Raw genomic sequence first — 15,220 nt, 5'->3', positions numbered from 1 at the left:
GTAGTGTCCTACAAATAAGTCAACACCCCAAACAACGTCCGGTCCTTTCACTCTCCAAATGAAATCTATATAAGCACCAGATTATTCTTCCTTTGACCTATCAACGAACTCCCAAACAAACGCCAAGTCGTTTGACTACTTCACAATTTCCCAATTTCCGTTGACTTCACGAACGTTTAATCCGTTCATTACGTAATGGTCTTGACTCCCAACTCTGAGTCAGACAAATAAGTTGATTCAAAATTTCGACTGAGTTTCCCTATAACTGACTTTGTCTTCTAAACTTTAAAACACGCACTTGATGGAGAAATTTCTTTGAAACCTTGCAGTAACTAAATTTTATTTGAATTTCTCGTAATTGAATGAATGCCAAAATATTTTCTAGTCAAATTCTCCTGCAATGCTCCATCGTAATCAACTCAGTTATACTCTAGAGGCATTTTTTTAGTCAAATTCTTGAGCTCACGGAATAAGCCACTAGCTTATTGCACCGGACATTAACATTAATTCCGGTCCAGTCCGGTCCAAGTCTTCTTCACGTAAAATGCCGGGTTGAAATTTGAATCCCTCAGATGATCATACTAATGGCTATATAAAGGCCTTAACCTTCCTCATGCATTCCATCGATCAAAAACATCTTGCCACATACCGCAAAGATGAATCACTGCTTGATCATGGTCTTCCTCCTCCTTGTGGCATCGCCGGCATCGAGTCATGGACGCCGGTTGGTGCCGTTCGACGTGGTCGAGCTGGAAGCCGGTGCGCTGATATTTGAGCTCAAGAAAGATTCAGTACCTCCTTCAGGTTCATCTGGCTGTACTGCTACTCCCAATAATCCAGGTGGCCATTGCCCTTAGACAAATCATTCCATCGTTCCTTCTTTCGTGTAGGGTTTCATTTATATTTACAGGTCTACGTGTTGTAATACTCTTGATGTTGTAACATTGATTGGTTGATCATACAAGTTATAGAATAAGTTGGCATGGATAAGCCAAATCCATACCATGCAGTTATCAATATTATCTTCTTTTTGACGAGTTTGTGATCATCTTGCATTATTATATATTTTGCTCACTATGACTGAATCACAAAATCTAGTACAAATGTGTGTGCTAAATCTCTGAAAGAGTACTTCATCAAGGTAGCAACCATGCATCTTGAGCATATTTCAAGACATATAATGATATATTTATATTTTTCTTTAATCCTTCTGACAATGCTTAATCCCCAAGGATGCATCATCATTCATGTTCCTCCTCTGGCTGCCAATCTCTGTCCTCCACAATTCCTTTCACATAAATTAAGATGTAAAACATGCACAGAACACAAAACTCTGATCCATCACAGAAGGAGTGGCACTAGCTTTTTGCTCGGCAGACAACAAGCATCATGCTCTCTGAACAACACAATTGCTTCACTTGCATGCATCACTGTAATGAATATGAATTCAGAGTTTATCCAACTTGAAAACAGAAAAGAACTATGCACATCATTATTTTCGGGAGAAATTAATACATCGATCGATCTTTACTTCTCACTCTGCAGAAAATGTTTCTGCACTCTTGAAAATACAGAGCAATCAGGGTGGTTAAAAAAGGCCATCCACTTTGCAGCTTGTTGATCTTTTCTTCTTGGAGTGTTGAGGGTCGATTTTATTGCAGGATCACTCTTGTTCTACTGATGGTGAGAATGCTTGTGTTTTGAGTAACAAAAAAACTGGTTAAATAGATGTTTGTGTGATTTTTATGGGTTCAAATATATTCTGAAGCTTCTTTGACAACAATCTGGTCAGCATCAAAATTACAATGCTCTCCTGGCTCCTGCTGAAAAAAGTTTGCAAGGAATTAATCAAATGCTGTTTCAACTGATCTATGACAAGTCATGTTGAAGAATGATTTAGTGGTTCAATGAACTAAAATGAATACCTACTTGCTTGATCAGAAGAACTTGCTTGCCACCTCTCAAGGTAGGATATTTAGATCTTTTATCCAATGTTACTGCAAGTCTACAATGTTGTGAAAAAGATGATAACCAGGTAACTCAATACTTTTCAGGGAAATAGAACTGTACCTGAATTTATGAATGGATCTTAGAAACATTTAAGTACTAGTTTACTCCTCGATAACCTTGTGAGTATGCTATAAGCTCTTCCAACTCGACACGAGAACTGCAGTAACCCATGTTTTTGCATTGACTATAGTTGTTCATTTCGACCTCTGCGGTGAAAATGCTGAAAACAGGTCTGTGATCGGAGAACCTGGACTCTCCTCGGACATAAGACAACTGATTAAGACCTCTTCCAAACCATAATACCCGGTCACACCTTTATAAAACATTTGGTAAAAGGTTAGAGTTTGCAGCAAATCTGAGAACACTCATAATTACACATGAGATAGTTTTACCATGCCGGCGTTCGCTGCTTCTTCTTCGGGTTTGTTTCATCTCCGGCATATCTATCTGAGTTGTTTGAGTACTTATAAGTTGGAGGAAAATAAATTCTTCCTTCTTTCCAACCCTTGAATACGCGGCCACACCGTTGTTCTATTAGGAGCTGTTTAATGCAGCATGCCAAGTTATGTTACTAAACCTTCCTGATTTACAAACATCATGAAAGGATTCATACTTTCATGCATCTTCTATTAAAAACAAAAGGATACTCAAAGTGAAAGCAAGATTCAAATAGCTTAAACATAGCCATTAGTATTTGGTAAAAGACCTGATCTTTTTCCAATAATGCTCTCCAGTTTCGCATTTCAACTAGAGTCTTCACCGACCGATAAGAAAGAGCAATGCGGTAATTCAAATCCCCAAGCCATATTATGCGACTGAGATAAGAGAAGGAATGGAAGCAAGTTCATTGAATCCCTTTTTAACAGTCATCATACATGGAAAGACTCCAAGTGAAACGTGAGGAATGGACTTACTCATGATCAAGAATTGTTTCTAGTGACTTTTCATTATCACCTCTCTGGAGCTGGGGAAATCTAGTCTTTTTTAGAATCTCCATGACATCTGAATTTCGGCGTAATTCATCTCCCTCTTTCTGCCCGGAAGTCAAGTGACTACAGATGAAGCAGAAGCTTGTTTTATGCAAAGACATGCTTATCGATATAGAACCCTGTAAGAAGTTCTGCTAGTCATGTTCCTAGTCTTGTTAGGAATAGAAAGGAATATTGATCATGCTAGATGCTAGAAATGAAAATCCAAGATCATTTGATCATGTCAAAAGAAACATATAAGCATAATGTCACAATGAGTACACTCCAAATCCAAAGAGACAAGCAAGAAGTATGCCATTACCTTGTTTCCAAGATAACCCATCAATCCCCGACCGACGCATGAAACCTTCAAGTCTCTGACATCATCTCTAATATCATTGCGTACCCAAATTGTAAGAAATATTCCAACCATTTGCTTACTCGCAATCAAACAGTACCTGAGACTGACACAGGTTAAAGATCAATGTCATTCGGGTTATATAGCTAAGGGAAGGCTAATTGTTCAGACAGAAGATCTATGTGAAAGTTATGAAAGTGAGTACCTGGAATTTGCAGATAACCTGCATCTTTCTTCAGGATCAGGAGGAGCACCATAACCGTAAAATGGTGAAACAAAGAGCTCAGAAGGTGATTCCTCACCAATGTTTTCACCATCAGATGATCCTTCGGGGCCTTCACCCCTTGGACTAGGATCAAAATCACTCGGCCTGCTCCCAACACTAACTCTTTCACAAACACTGAATCGGTGATCCAGCACAGGGTGAGGAAACATGGTATCCCCTTCCATTCTCAAGCTACGGCTGAGAGAATGGAAGGAACGCCGGTGGAGGAATGCTGAATTCTTCTGCCTCGCTGATGACCTCTCAAAATCAGCATTTAATTCCAAGATAGGATCTGGAACAGGAGAGGGTGTGTGGAAGCTATCAGAGCCACATGTGTCGGGACTGTTCAGAGCCTTTCTGATAAGCCACAACCACTTCTTAGCTGGGCCATTGTCTTCTGTTCCAAGAACATTGCCAGCATTGAGTGGAACAATCTCTTGAAACCTGAGAATTCAGAATTCATATAATGGTTCTTTGGTGCTACAACCTCTTGATTAATGAATGTCTAAAAGAATGATACAAAAGACCGACCCTAAAACGTAAATATCTGCAGGAGAAGATGCATGAATCCAATCCAAGAGATTCAAGTTCTTCGGCGGGGACCTCCCACCCACATTCCAAGTTGCAGCAAAAATCCTAAAGGACAAAGCATCAAGGCAATTTAAGATCATATAGCAGCACGTTCGTTAAGGATCTCATAGCAAAGGTAGAGCAGATTTACTTGTAATCCTGAATATCTGTTATTTGAGCTGAATGTGGATCAAAACTTCCTTTCTGAACTTGATCGATCTCTCGCAGTACTCTATCTGAAGAGAGAAGGATAACAATTTAGAAAGGAAGTTGAAAAGGACCCAATCAAAGACGAAGACAAAGACAAGCTATGTAGTTGTGGTCCAAAATCTATAACCTGTTCTACTTTTCTTGAGTATACATGCCTCCCTCTCTGAAATGTCGGCCTTCCATTGACTACTACCTATTGGGACAAATCCAGAATGTAAGAACAGTAATAGCAAAAGCAGGAATCGGTTACTGTTAAATTCAATGCATCATCTTCAAGAGCTTATAGCAATTAAATTGGCAGAGAACACAGAGCTTAGGGTTCTTGCGGGGAAAACAAATCAGTTCGACCACTGAAAACTTTCAATTTGTGAGCATCCGAAACGTAGGCAATTGAAAATTAAGATCTCTAAACGATATTGAACTAAACTCCAGGATCAGAGTTCTGAACAGATTTGGCTAAATCAAAGGAAACTGGAATTGAACAAGAAGAAGAAATCAGGCATACCTTTGCTATCAATCTCGTCGACATGGCTATCCTGAGCTTTGCTTTTGATGCTGAACCATTTTTTGACAAAGGCCTTAGACCATGACAGCTGCTCCCAAGAAAGTAAGGAAACAAAGCATGCCCAAATCAGCCATCTTAAAGACGAAGAAAGCAAAACTCTAGAAGAGAAATCAAACCTTGCTTTTCTTTGAATCATAATCTCTCATCGTTGCAGCACTCCTTCATACAGCTATCGTGCGTTAGCTCGCCAAACGCTTCCCCAAGGATCTGCAGCAATCTGAATCTTGTGGAAGCAAAATAAGGCAAGCAAACTCCCTAGAAAAAAATTCCTCCACTGTCTGCTGCTGATAAGGCACAGGGCGAAAGAGGGAGAAGTACTAACTCGTAAGGAGAAAGAGGACAAAACTATGCATAAGCTTAGAACAAGGAGCTGTGCTATGATCTTCCGAACGTACTACATTATTCACACGGTCGGCTACTCAAATCAGAAGGGAAAAAGGGAACTTTTGACCCTTCTTCACAAGGTTTAGGATCTAAAACCGTGAGCCTGAAGCAAAGCAATCCAGAATCTGAGGTTCAATCCAAAGCCAAGTTAAAGAAGCTCAAAATCCGACGAGGGAGGCGATGGAACAATGCAGGCAGGCAAAAGCCCAAAACAGTAGCAGCAGAATACGAGCGGAAGAGATGGCAACAGCAACAGCAACAGCAGTACGGGAGGACACTCTCCCTTGTCTTCAAGCTGTAAACCTTCAAGCCATCTCACAACACAGCAAAGAAAGCATCCATTTGCGAGAGAGAGAGCGGGCGAGCGAGCGAGCGAATAAAGTGGACAAATCGTGCCTTACGTTCTTCCTTTTCTAGACGATCTTTGGACCAAATCCAAGGCCAAACCAAACAGGGAAATGCACTAAACTACTACAAAAATGTATAAAAAGAAGAAAAATTGGCATATGCCCCTGTCCTAGGTCAGCTTGACGTACACTTCTCCATGGAGAGTCTTACCGTAGCAAAAGGAAGCAGCAGTTGAAAGAACAAAAAGATAAAGACAACTCTTTGCTTTGGTTTCTGGAATTCTCAGATGCAAATTACTGTGCTAGCATCGAGGTACGTGGTGGGTTCCCAGGGGAATCCACATCCTCCATGTTCTTCAATTCCCCATCGTCCAATTTGCAGAGTTCTGAGTTGGAACAAGTGATTGCCAAATGCCAATCCTCTCAGACCGTGAATTCTTACGATAGTTGAATCCGAATTCAGTTTGCAAAACTCTCAAGAATGATCAGCACTCTCGAATTGATTGCTAAAGACTGTTCTTGGCGCCATTAATCAGTGTCAAACACAAGATTAGGCGGCAAACAAAGCACTCAGTTATCTCGATTAGAGGAGGAAAAACACATGGATTCCAGTGGCGAAGCATTCGGCCATGGCAAAAGTGATGGCCTCCCATCACTAATAAAGAACCTGCACCAGTACAATTTCCCAACTTAATCTTGTCCCTGTTCATGTTCCATGTTTTGAAAATTATATTAACTGTTTGATAAAAAAACATATTTTAGTCTTGAAAATTGTATAGATTTTTTGCTTCTTTAGGAATGTTTCTTCAATATGTAAATATCTTTTTAGATTAAAGATTAATAAGTGAAAAATAATAATAACGTCCCTTTTTATTGAAAATATTAAAAATGCCTTGTTATTATTATTACTACTATTAAAAGGACACCTCTAATTTTTATTGTGTGTCTCTTTCTCTGGTCCTTATCTTGTAATAAATGTAGATAATGTATAAATTTGGATCAAAATCATTATAAAAAAGGCTCTATTTTTCTACTAAATTTTGGATTTTGTAGATATTTATTACAAAATTATTTAAAAATTTATCTTTTAATTTACATTAGATATGGGATTTTACAAAATATTATTGTAGTAAATTCAAATTCGAAAACAAAAATAAAAGAACAAAAATTTCACACAAGACAAAGGCATTTAAGAAATTTTGTTGAAACAAAACAAAATGATAGGTCATGAATTGGTGTCTGAATCATGAAATTATTGCCACAAATTAGCGAATTGGGTAGGGGGCCGGTCAATGGGTTTTAATGTCAAAAAGGGATTTGTAATGCCACTACTGTCCATTAATACAAGGACGGCAACATTGCTAGTGCGTTTGATTGAGAATTATCGTTAATAATTTTGATTATTTATTTAAAATTATCAAATTCAAATTACGATTGATTCCCTAGTAAAACAGCATTGCTATTACATTAACAAATTAGTTATAATTTGGGAATGTGATTACCTTAGCAACCTAAGATTTTATACGATTTTGGAGATTAATAATTTTTTCCAGGATTATCCTCCGATTTTAAAACTTAATTAATTAAAATGTAATACGAAACCTAATTGAAATCGATATAATTATTTTAATAAAATTTAATTTAATACTTATAAATTTAAAAGAGATAATTTATTTTAAATTTAAAAAATAAAATTAATGGATTATATTTATTAGTTTAATTTATTTTAAATTTTAAAAAATTAATGAATTATATATATTTATTTTAATGAATTATTTTATTAAAATAATTATTTTAATAAATTATTTTATTAAAATATATATAAATTTATTTCAAATTTTAAAAATAAAATTAACAAATTATATTTATTAATTTAAAAAAATATTTAATTAAAATAATTATTTTTATTTTATTAAAAATATATAAAATTACTTTAATTTAAAAAATTATTAAAAATTATATTTATTTTTATATATTATCAATTTATATCATCACTAATATTATTATTTTATTTTATTTTATTTTAAAAATAAATTAAATTAAATACTAAACTAATTATATTTTATTTCCTCTAAATAAATAAATTGAATCAAATAATATTAGATTATATTTTATATTATATAATTAAGATTACATAATTATTTGATAATCATGTAATCAAAATTAAATATGATAATTTAAATCAAACGCACCGTAAATATTAAATTATCACAATAAATTAAGGACTGAATCTCTAAGAGAAAATAATTCTTTGGGAACATAATCATTTTCATCTAAAAAGATGATTTGTTTATTTCTTTCAAATTGTTTCAGGGACCATATTAAAAGCGCACGTTATCGTCCTTCGGCCGCAAGAGGCTAGGGCATCGGCGTGGGACGGTGGGCCCTCCCTCCACGTCCATGGGGCATTATCTCACAAGCTCAGGATGAAAATGGGTGATTAATACCGACAATGATGCGTCGGTTTGTGGGCCCCCAACACTCCTCTTCCGATTCAAAAATTCAATTTATTCATAAGTTCATATTTTTTAAAGCATCGATTATTTTGATTTTAACATCAATATAATTAAACTGATTTTATTATCCAGAAATGATTTTACAAAATTAAGGTGGCTCAATGATACGAGATTTGGACGTGCCATCGATACAATCATGGCATGTCATCGATGCATTTAGTGGGTCGCTTCTTCCAGTTCCCAGCCGGGGCCCACCGGCTCGGGCGATATGATCGGATCCACGTGCGCACGGATGGTTTCATTGCGCCACTTGACGGATCTTCTGCCCTCCACTCGGAGGGAGCCAAATGAATGACACCTCGACGCCACCATTATTCTCGGATGTCCAAACAAAGTAATAAATTTTCGATATCTTTGAAAAGATTCCTGTCGTGTGGCAAAGATGCGTAGACTAAAGGACGAGGTGAATGACTAGCTCCTCACTGTTCGAACATTCACGAACCGGTCGAGTAGATTCCCAAAGATTAGATTTCTGCTGGATTGGATATGACACGACCTAGTATTATAGATCGCGTTGGGCATGAGTTGTAAATATAAAAATAGAAAATATTTTTAATATTCAAGCGCAAAATTAATCCAAAGCTTGCTGGATGGGGGATGGATTGAGTGGGGCCCGTCCCATTTGAGTGGGTGAAATGCATTTGCGCGTCCATTTAAAACCTAGTCAACGGGCCAAATGCGACGGACTGTCTTGGATGGGCCTGGGTCTCATGTGTGGGCCCAGATTTAGCTGGAGTGATCTAATCAGTAATCATGGACACGACATGAAATATTATTGGACACAAATTGAAAATTAAAAGGTCGTCCCAAATTCAGAGGAGGACACCTTTTGTATTTTAAAAAAAATAAATACATGTCCTATTCATAATTTTATCTTGAAAATATCCTTTCATCCAACATTATTATAGAGTAGCTATTGACAGCTTGCTACAATATATAACAATTATAAAATAACTATCACAAGCTACAATATATTTAAGATTTAAAATCTACGTTGTATAAAAGTTATTAAATAATTACTATAATATGTAAAAGATACCAGTAACTGTTATAATATGTTTAGGGTCAGTTTAAGATTTAAAGTTGTAGCAGCTATATAATAGTTTTTATAATTGTTTTAAAATGTTTTTTTATAAAATTTAAATAATTTTAATCAAATTGATAAATATTATTTTAATACAATAGTATTCAGAGATACTAAATCCTAAACTATCCTAAATACTAAACATATTGTAGTAGCTACTAGATAGCTTTTACATATTGTAAATTTTAAATTTTAAATTTTTCGTAAATACGTTGAAGTAGCTATTGAATAACTTATATACATTATAGTAATTACTTAGTAGTTTTTACACGTTGTAATAACAATCAGTAGGTGCTACAAATAATACTGATGTAAGGATATTTTTAGGATAAAATGATTGAAAGGGTGCCTTTTGTTTTTTGATAAAATGCTGATTTATAAAAATTGAGGTTCTTTTTTAATTATTATATTGGGCTATATATATATATATATATAAAAGAGGGATTGTTTAGGTTATTATTGATAATCTTAGTTATCTATTTAAATTATCAACGATAATCTTAATTGGTTTAGATTATCAATGATTTTTAAATAATACAATATCATCGTTATATCAATAAAACATCAGTAAATAGGTTATAAATTCATAATGTACTAAGCCTAAGATTTTCTATGATTTTGAAGGTTAATGAAAAAAAATTTCATGATTATCTTTTAATTTTAAAATTGGGTTAATTAAAATATACAGGGTTAATTAATTTAATAATAATTTAATGAAATATATTTATTAATTTAACAAACTATTTTATTAAAATAGTTATTTTATTTTAAAAATATATTTTTTAAATTTTTTTAAAAATATAAATAAATTATATTTATTTATTTTATATATTGTTAATTATATTTATTAATTTAATGAATTATTTTATTAAAATAATGAATTTAACAAATTATTTTATTAAAATATATAAGAAATTATTTTATCTATTTAAAAATTATAAATTAATTATATTTATTTATTTTATATATTATTAATATTAATATTATTAATTTAATTTAATTTATTCTAAAAATAAATTAAATCAAAAGTAATATGGCAAACGTTAAACTGATTAATTATATATTTTATATCCTATATAGTTTTAATTATATGATTATTTAATAATTACATAATTAAAATATAATTATATAAAATAATTTAAATCAAACACACCTTAAGAATTATTTCTTAGTTATAATTAATCTGCTTATATGTTTTCTTCAGATTTAATTACTTGTTCGCATAAATAGTGATTTATTGTCGACTAGTAGTGAGCTCTTTGTATTCTTTGTTCAATATGCGAAATAGCACAGTGGTTGCCATCTTTTCCGTCCATGTGTATGAATGCTAAACTGAAATTCTGTATATGCATGTAAATCTTAAAATTAAACAATAGCAAAGTGTTATTAAATTATATTGATGTTAAATAATGCATGAATGTAACTTTGAGCTTTCCTTGATCACATATATATATATAGCTAGGTTTAATCACCATTCATTCTTTTTCTAAGTTTTCCAAAGTAAATTTATGTACACGATCTCACTAAATCTAAAGATTGCCTACATTTATTGGCTCGCTAGCTCGAACCCATTTGTTCCGGTTGAGAGCTGCTTCTGGACACGTCACCGGACCTTCCTCGCCGTGGGAATGAAACAGTGGGGGGAGCTGAGGGGCGACAGGAACTTCAAGGTCTTCTGGAGCTTCGTCGGAGCTGGCGGGGAACAGGAAAAGCTTCAGGGACTCAGGGACCTGCGCACACAAAGAACGTCAGTGGGAAGGCCAGGAGGTGCCCTGGCGCGACCACTCCGACGCTCAAGTCAGGGACAGTGGGAGGAAGAAGATGAACAGTAAAAGAAGAACTTGAGCAGAAGTTGAGAGAGGTCCAGAGAGTTACCTGCTGCAGGGAGTGGTCGTTTTAAGGAGGAGATGAGCGTGCGTACCTGTCACATCATCATTTAAGGAACGTCCCATCGTGATTAATGAGATGGCAGGAACAATCGAGTTCCCTGTCCCGTCGCTGACAAAGTGTTATCTTGTCACCATCCGTGCAGGCGACGGGGAGATAGTTTTAATAAATGGGGGCGTGGGCCTGTCAGAAATGATGGGATATACCAGGCACTGTAGGGTGGTTCGTTGATTTGTCTTGGTAAAGGAGGTGTGAGGCGAAGGCCTTCAGCGTTGAAATGTTGCGGAAGCTAAGAAAGGAGTCATACGATCGATTCGGCCAGAGGGACACCGCATGAGCGATTCGGATAGGAGTCAACCGAATAGGTGATTCGGCTAGAGGACCGCCGAATGGGTGATTCGGCCAGTAAGTAGCCGAATGGGCGATTCGGCCAGTAATTAGCCGAATGGGCGATTCGACCAGTAATGAGCCGAATGGGCGATTCGGCTAAGCAATAGCCGCGTGGGGGGTGATTCAACCAGTGATTAGCCGAATGGGCGATTCAGCTAAACAATGGCCGCGTGGGGGCGATTCGGCCAGTAACTAGCCGAATGGGCGATTCAGCTAAGCAACGGTCGTGTGGGGGCGATTCGGCCAAGCATTGGCCGCGCGGAGGCGATTCGGCCAGTAATTAGCTGAATGGGCGATTCGGCTAAGCAATAGCTGCGTGGGGGCGATTCAGCCAGTAACTAGTCGAATGGGCGATTTGGCCAGTAAATAGCCGAATGAGTATACTTCGATACTAAGTAACTTGACCAATCAAGTTCACAGATTCGGCTGGCTGGGCCCGTGAGGTGGCACCAGACTTGGACTCGAGTCTGACCAAGGGTCTGACCAAGGGCCTCTTGAATTATCCCCGTAACACCATTAACTCATTCAATTAATTAATTAACTTGGGCTACCTAAACTGATCAAGCTACTCGAATTGCACAACCTGATAAATTTATTGAACCAATTGGCCTACTTGGACTCCAACGTACACGGTCTAATTAAATCTAAATTGCCCATATTTATTGGCTCACTGGAACCAATCACCATGTGATTGAGTTCAAGTCACTAACCCCTCTCTACGTTTATTAAATATAAACAAAATATAGAAAAAACATTGCACATCATTATTTTTTTTTTCTAGAGTGGTCAATCAATTGATTAGATAATGAAAGTAGAAGAGTTAGCTGACCTACACTTATAACACGCACCACATCTATCAGACTTTACCGACCATGAGTATCCTATATATACCGAACTCTCTAACGGCCCAAATATCATATTTCATCAACAAACGTCACACGCCCTCAACGGTCAACGGTCCAAAACATGAACTAGGATTCTAGGAAGAGTTGGCCACCGAAATAATTGCCGCCATCACTATTTATGCGCCCTCGCATCGATCTCCTTCCCCGATCACAAGATTAATCGATCGAACTCCGACGACGAAGATAGACATGGCGGACCAAAAGAAGGCGGCGTTTTCCGGCAGCCTGGCAATGGCGGCGGCGATGTGCATGCTCTTGGGGATGGCTTCCGCGCAATCCAGTTGCACCCGCGTGATCATCAGCATGGCGCCTTGTCTCAGCTACGTCACCGGCAACGCCTCCGCGCCCTCCTCCGCTTGCTGCTCGCAGCTGGCCAGAGTCGTGCAGTCTCAGCCGGCGTGCCTCTGCTCGGTGCTCGACGGCGGCGCCTCCTCGCTCGGCGTCACCGTGAACAAGACCCGGGCCTTGGCGATGCCCGGCGAATGCGGCGTCCAAACTCCGCCAGCGAGCGAGTGCAACAGTGAGTGCTCTGTTTCACTCGTAGCGTACGGAAGTGCGGTCCATGCAGCCCGGAGTTGACCATTGCTCGTTGCGTGTTTATTACAGATGGAGCAGGATCGCCGACAGCACCGGGCGCGCCCGCCAATCCTGCGCCGGCGACTCCCTCCTCGACACCATCGCCTCCGGCGGCAGGTGCTCAATGAATGCTCCCTTCTACTTAATCTGCGCCCTGTTAATCTTGTTTTTTAAATGATGAAGGAGGTGGATCGAAGGCAACTCCGGTGACGACCTCAAAAGCTGTTTCTTACGAGCCTACTGCTCTGTTGGTTTCAGTCCTCTTCTTCGCTGTTTTCTCTCGTCTCCTTCAGTGAATTCTGCGTCAGTCCACTGCAGTTGAATTATGAGTTATTTTGTTTACCCTTCCTTGTGTTCGATATGATTTAAATCCATTGCAGGACTTATTGTGAAGCTGAAAATTGATCTGTTGAGAGTTCTTCTATCTTTAACCCCAAAACTAAACTGCACCAAACTGAAACATATCAAAAGCTCAGTTTTTCAACCGATAAACTGCTCAAAAGTTGAAAACCACAACTCCAAAGAAGGTTAAGAAAGGAGATCAGGCATTTCAATAAGAGTTGTTCAGTCCAGAAGCAAAACTGCAACTTTAAAACAAATTGTCAAAAATATCTCAAAAAATCTGTAAAGTATCTTTCATATTCAAAAGGGTTGTCAGACCATATATATCTTCTCCCTTTGGCCGCAAGCTAGACGACAATTTGCATTGTCATCTGATCACTAAAATCAACTACTGATTGACACATGATTCAGTGTTTGATCAAAAAACATCAACTAGACAATCTGTTTATATCGTTAGGAAACGATTGGCAATCAATGCAGATGGAGATGATTGCCAATCAGCCCAAACAATCCGGTGATTGACATGCTATACATATTATACACACTGCATATGGTAGGTAGTGTAAGAGGCAACAAGTTGGTGCTCAGTTACTTCACGTGGACTTGTCCCTCAGAATTAAGTTTCCTGTCATAAGATTATTAGTCTTTTTCTGTTTAAGTCAAGCTAAAGCAACTAACCAGGAATCTTGTCAAACCAGAGGAAACTGTCAATCGCACAACATGCATGTAACTAACACAATAACGTCAAGTCACCCAAACAAGAAAACAAAAACCTAGAGAATCCAATTCCAGGGCCCTCCTCTTAATGCAGGGCAGGGAATGGCCAACCATGAGGCCCTCCAACTGACCTTGTCCCGTGTCCCACTTTCGCAAAATGGAGGAAAATGTAGGGCACAAAGTCCTACATAAAGCCTCCATCAGCATCTACTCCTACACACCCGAGCATGAGCATGGAGGTTGAGTCAGTCAGGTGCGAGTGCTGTGGGCTGGAAGAAGACTGCACGGGCGACTACATAAGCAGCGTGAAGGCAGACTTCGGCGGCAAGTGGCTGTGTGGCCTCTGCTCGGAAGCCGTGAGAGATGAGTTCGGCAAGGGGGAGAAGAAGAGCCATGAGGAGGCCGTAAAGGCTCACATAACCTTCTGCAGGAGGCACAACAACTCCAACCCGGCCGTCCGCGTCGCCGACGGCATGAAGCAGATACTGAGGAGGAGGTCTGCAGGAAGCTCGTCGAAAGCAACGGCCAGCTGCAAGAAAAATGTCTAGTTGGGAATAATTAACCTGTTTTCCTCTACTACTGCATGCGTTGGTTAATTATTGTAATGTGCAAAGCATTCGATCACAAGTATTTTGAAATTGTTATTTTGTAGGGCCATTTATGAGAAGATAATAAGGTTTCGATCGATACATTGTGGCATTTACTGGAAACAAACAAGTGATCAGACCCCACAATTAAAGGATCTTTATCATGATCACTTTTTGACTGTTTCTCTTGTAGCTTATATATGAAGAAACTCCTCCCTCCCAATAGCTGCAGGGCCTCATTAGAGAGCAAAACTGATCAGAGTACTGTCTGCAGCAATGAAGTAGGCCAACCAGTGGGGACGAACTCTTGTCTGAATATATTTAGATAATGCATGCATATATAATACACTGTGCATGTATTGTTTTCTTTTGATCACTGAATTAATAAACAGTGGTTGAGGAGTGGCCACTCACCATGCATCACTGTGGCACTATCCCACAACTCACCTACTTTACTGTGTTTTTGAATGCTTTTTTCTCTGGAAAAAACTAAATAAAACGAGACCTTATCGAACTATAAATAAATAAACAAATTTGCT

The 15,220-nt window shown here is 37.9% G+C and overlaps 2 protein-coding genes and 1 pseudogene across 2 annotated transcripts; 2 read left to right on the top strand and 1 right to left on the bottom strand.

Moving 5' to 3' along the window:
- Positions 1-2,088: 2,088 nt before the first annotated feature.
- LOC141832907 (type IV inositol polyphosphate 5-phosphatase 6-like) lies at positions 2,089-5,092 on the bottom strand (annotated as a pseudogene).
- A 7,527-nt stretch (positions 5,093-12,619) lies between these two features.
- LOC141834123 (non-specific lipid transfer protein GPI-anchored 26-like) lies at positions 12,620-13,426 on the top strand. The gene is made up of 3 exons (XM_074721572.1): positions 12,620-12,979; positions 13,066-13,152; positions 13,219-13,426. The coding sequence occupies exons 1-3, from the start codon at positions 12,649-12,651 to the stop codon at positions 13,329-13,331; spliced, it is 531 nt and encodes a 176-aa protein (XP_074577673.1). The 5' UTR covers positions 12,620-12,648; the 3' UTR covers positions 13,332-13,426.
- Positions 13,427-14,300: 874 nt separating this feature from the next.
- LOC141834215 (uncharacterized) lies at positions 14,301-14,642 on the top strand. The gene has a single exon (XM_074721665.1). The coding sequence runs from the start codon at positions 14,322-14,324 to the stop codon at positions 14,640-14,642; it is 321 nt and encodes a 106-aa protein (XP_074577766.1). The 5' UTR covers positions 14,301-14,321.
- The last annotated feature ends 578 nt before the right edge of the window (positions 14,643-15,220 follow it).

This window comes from Curcuma longa, chromosome 8, assembly GCF_044706935.1.
Source record: "Curcuma longa cultivar G26 ecotype Majalengka, Jawa Barat chromosome 8, ITB_CL_G26_1.1, whole genome shotgun sequence".
NCBI classification, from domain to species: Eukaryota; Viridiplantae; Streptophyta; class Magnoliopsida; order Zingiberales; family Zingiberaceae; genus Curcuma; species Curcuma longa.
Note: the sequence above shows the minus strand (reverse complement) of the source record. Positions and strands in the feature narration are given on the sequence as shown.

Bases quoted from the DNA above. Each gene is read 5' to 3' on its own strand.
- LOC141834215 (XM_074721665.1), top strand. From the start codon at position 14,322: ATGAGCATGGAGGTTGAGTCAGTCAGGTGCGAGTGCTGTGGGCTGGAA.
- LOC141834123 (XM_074721572.1), top strand. From the start codon at position 12,649: ATGGCGGACCAAAAGAAGGCGGCGTTTTCCGGCAGCCTGGCAATGGCG. The intron at 12,980-13,065 runs GTGAGTGCTCTG...TGTTTATTACAG, and splicing joins GCCAGCGAGCGAGTGCAACA to ATGGAGCAGGATCGCCGACA. The intron at 13,153-13,218 runs GTGCTCAATGAA...TAAATGATGAAG, and splicing joins ACCATCGCCTCCGGCGGCAG to GAGGTGGATCGAAGGCAACT.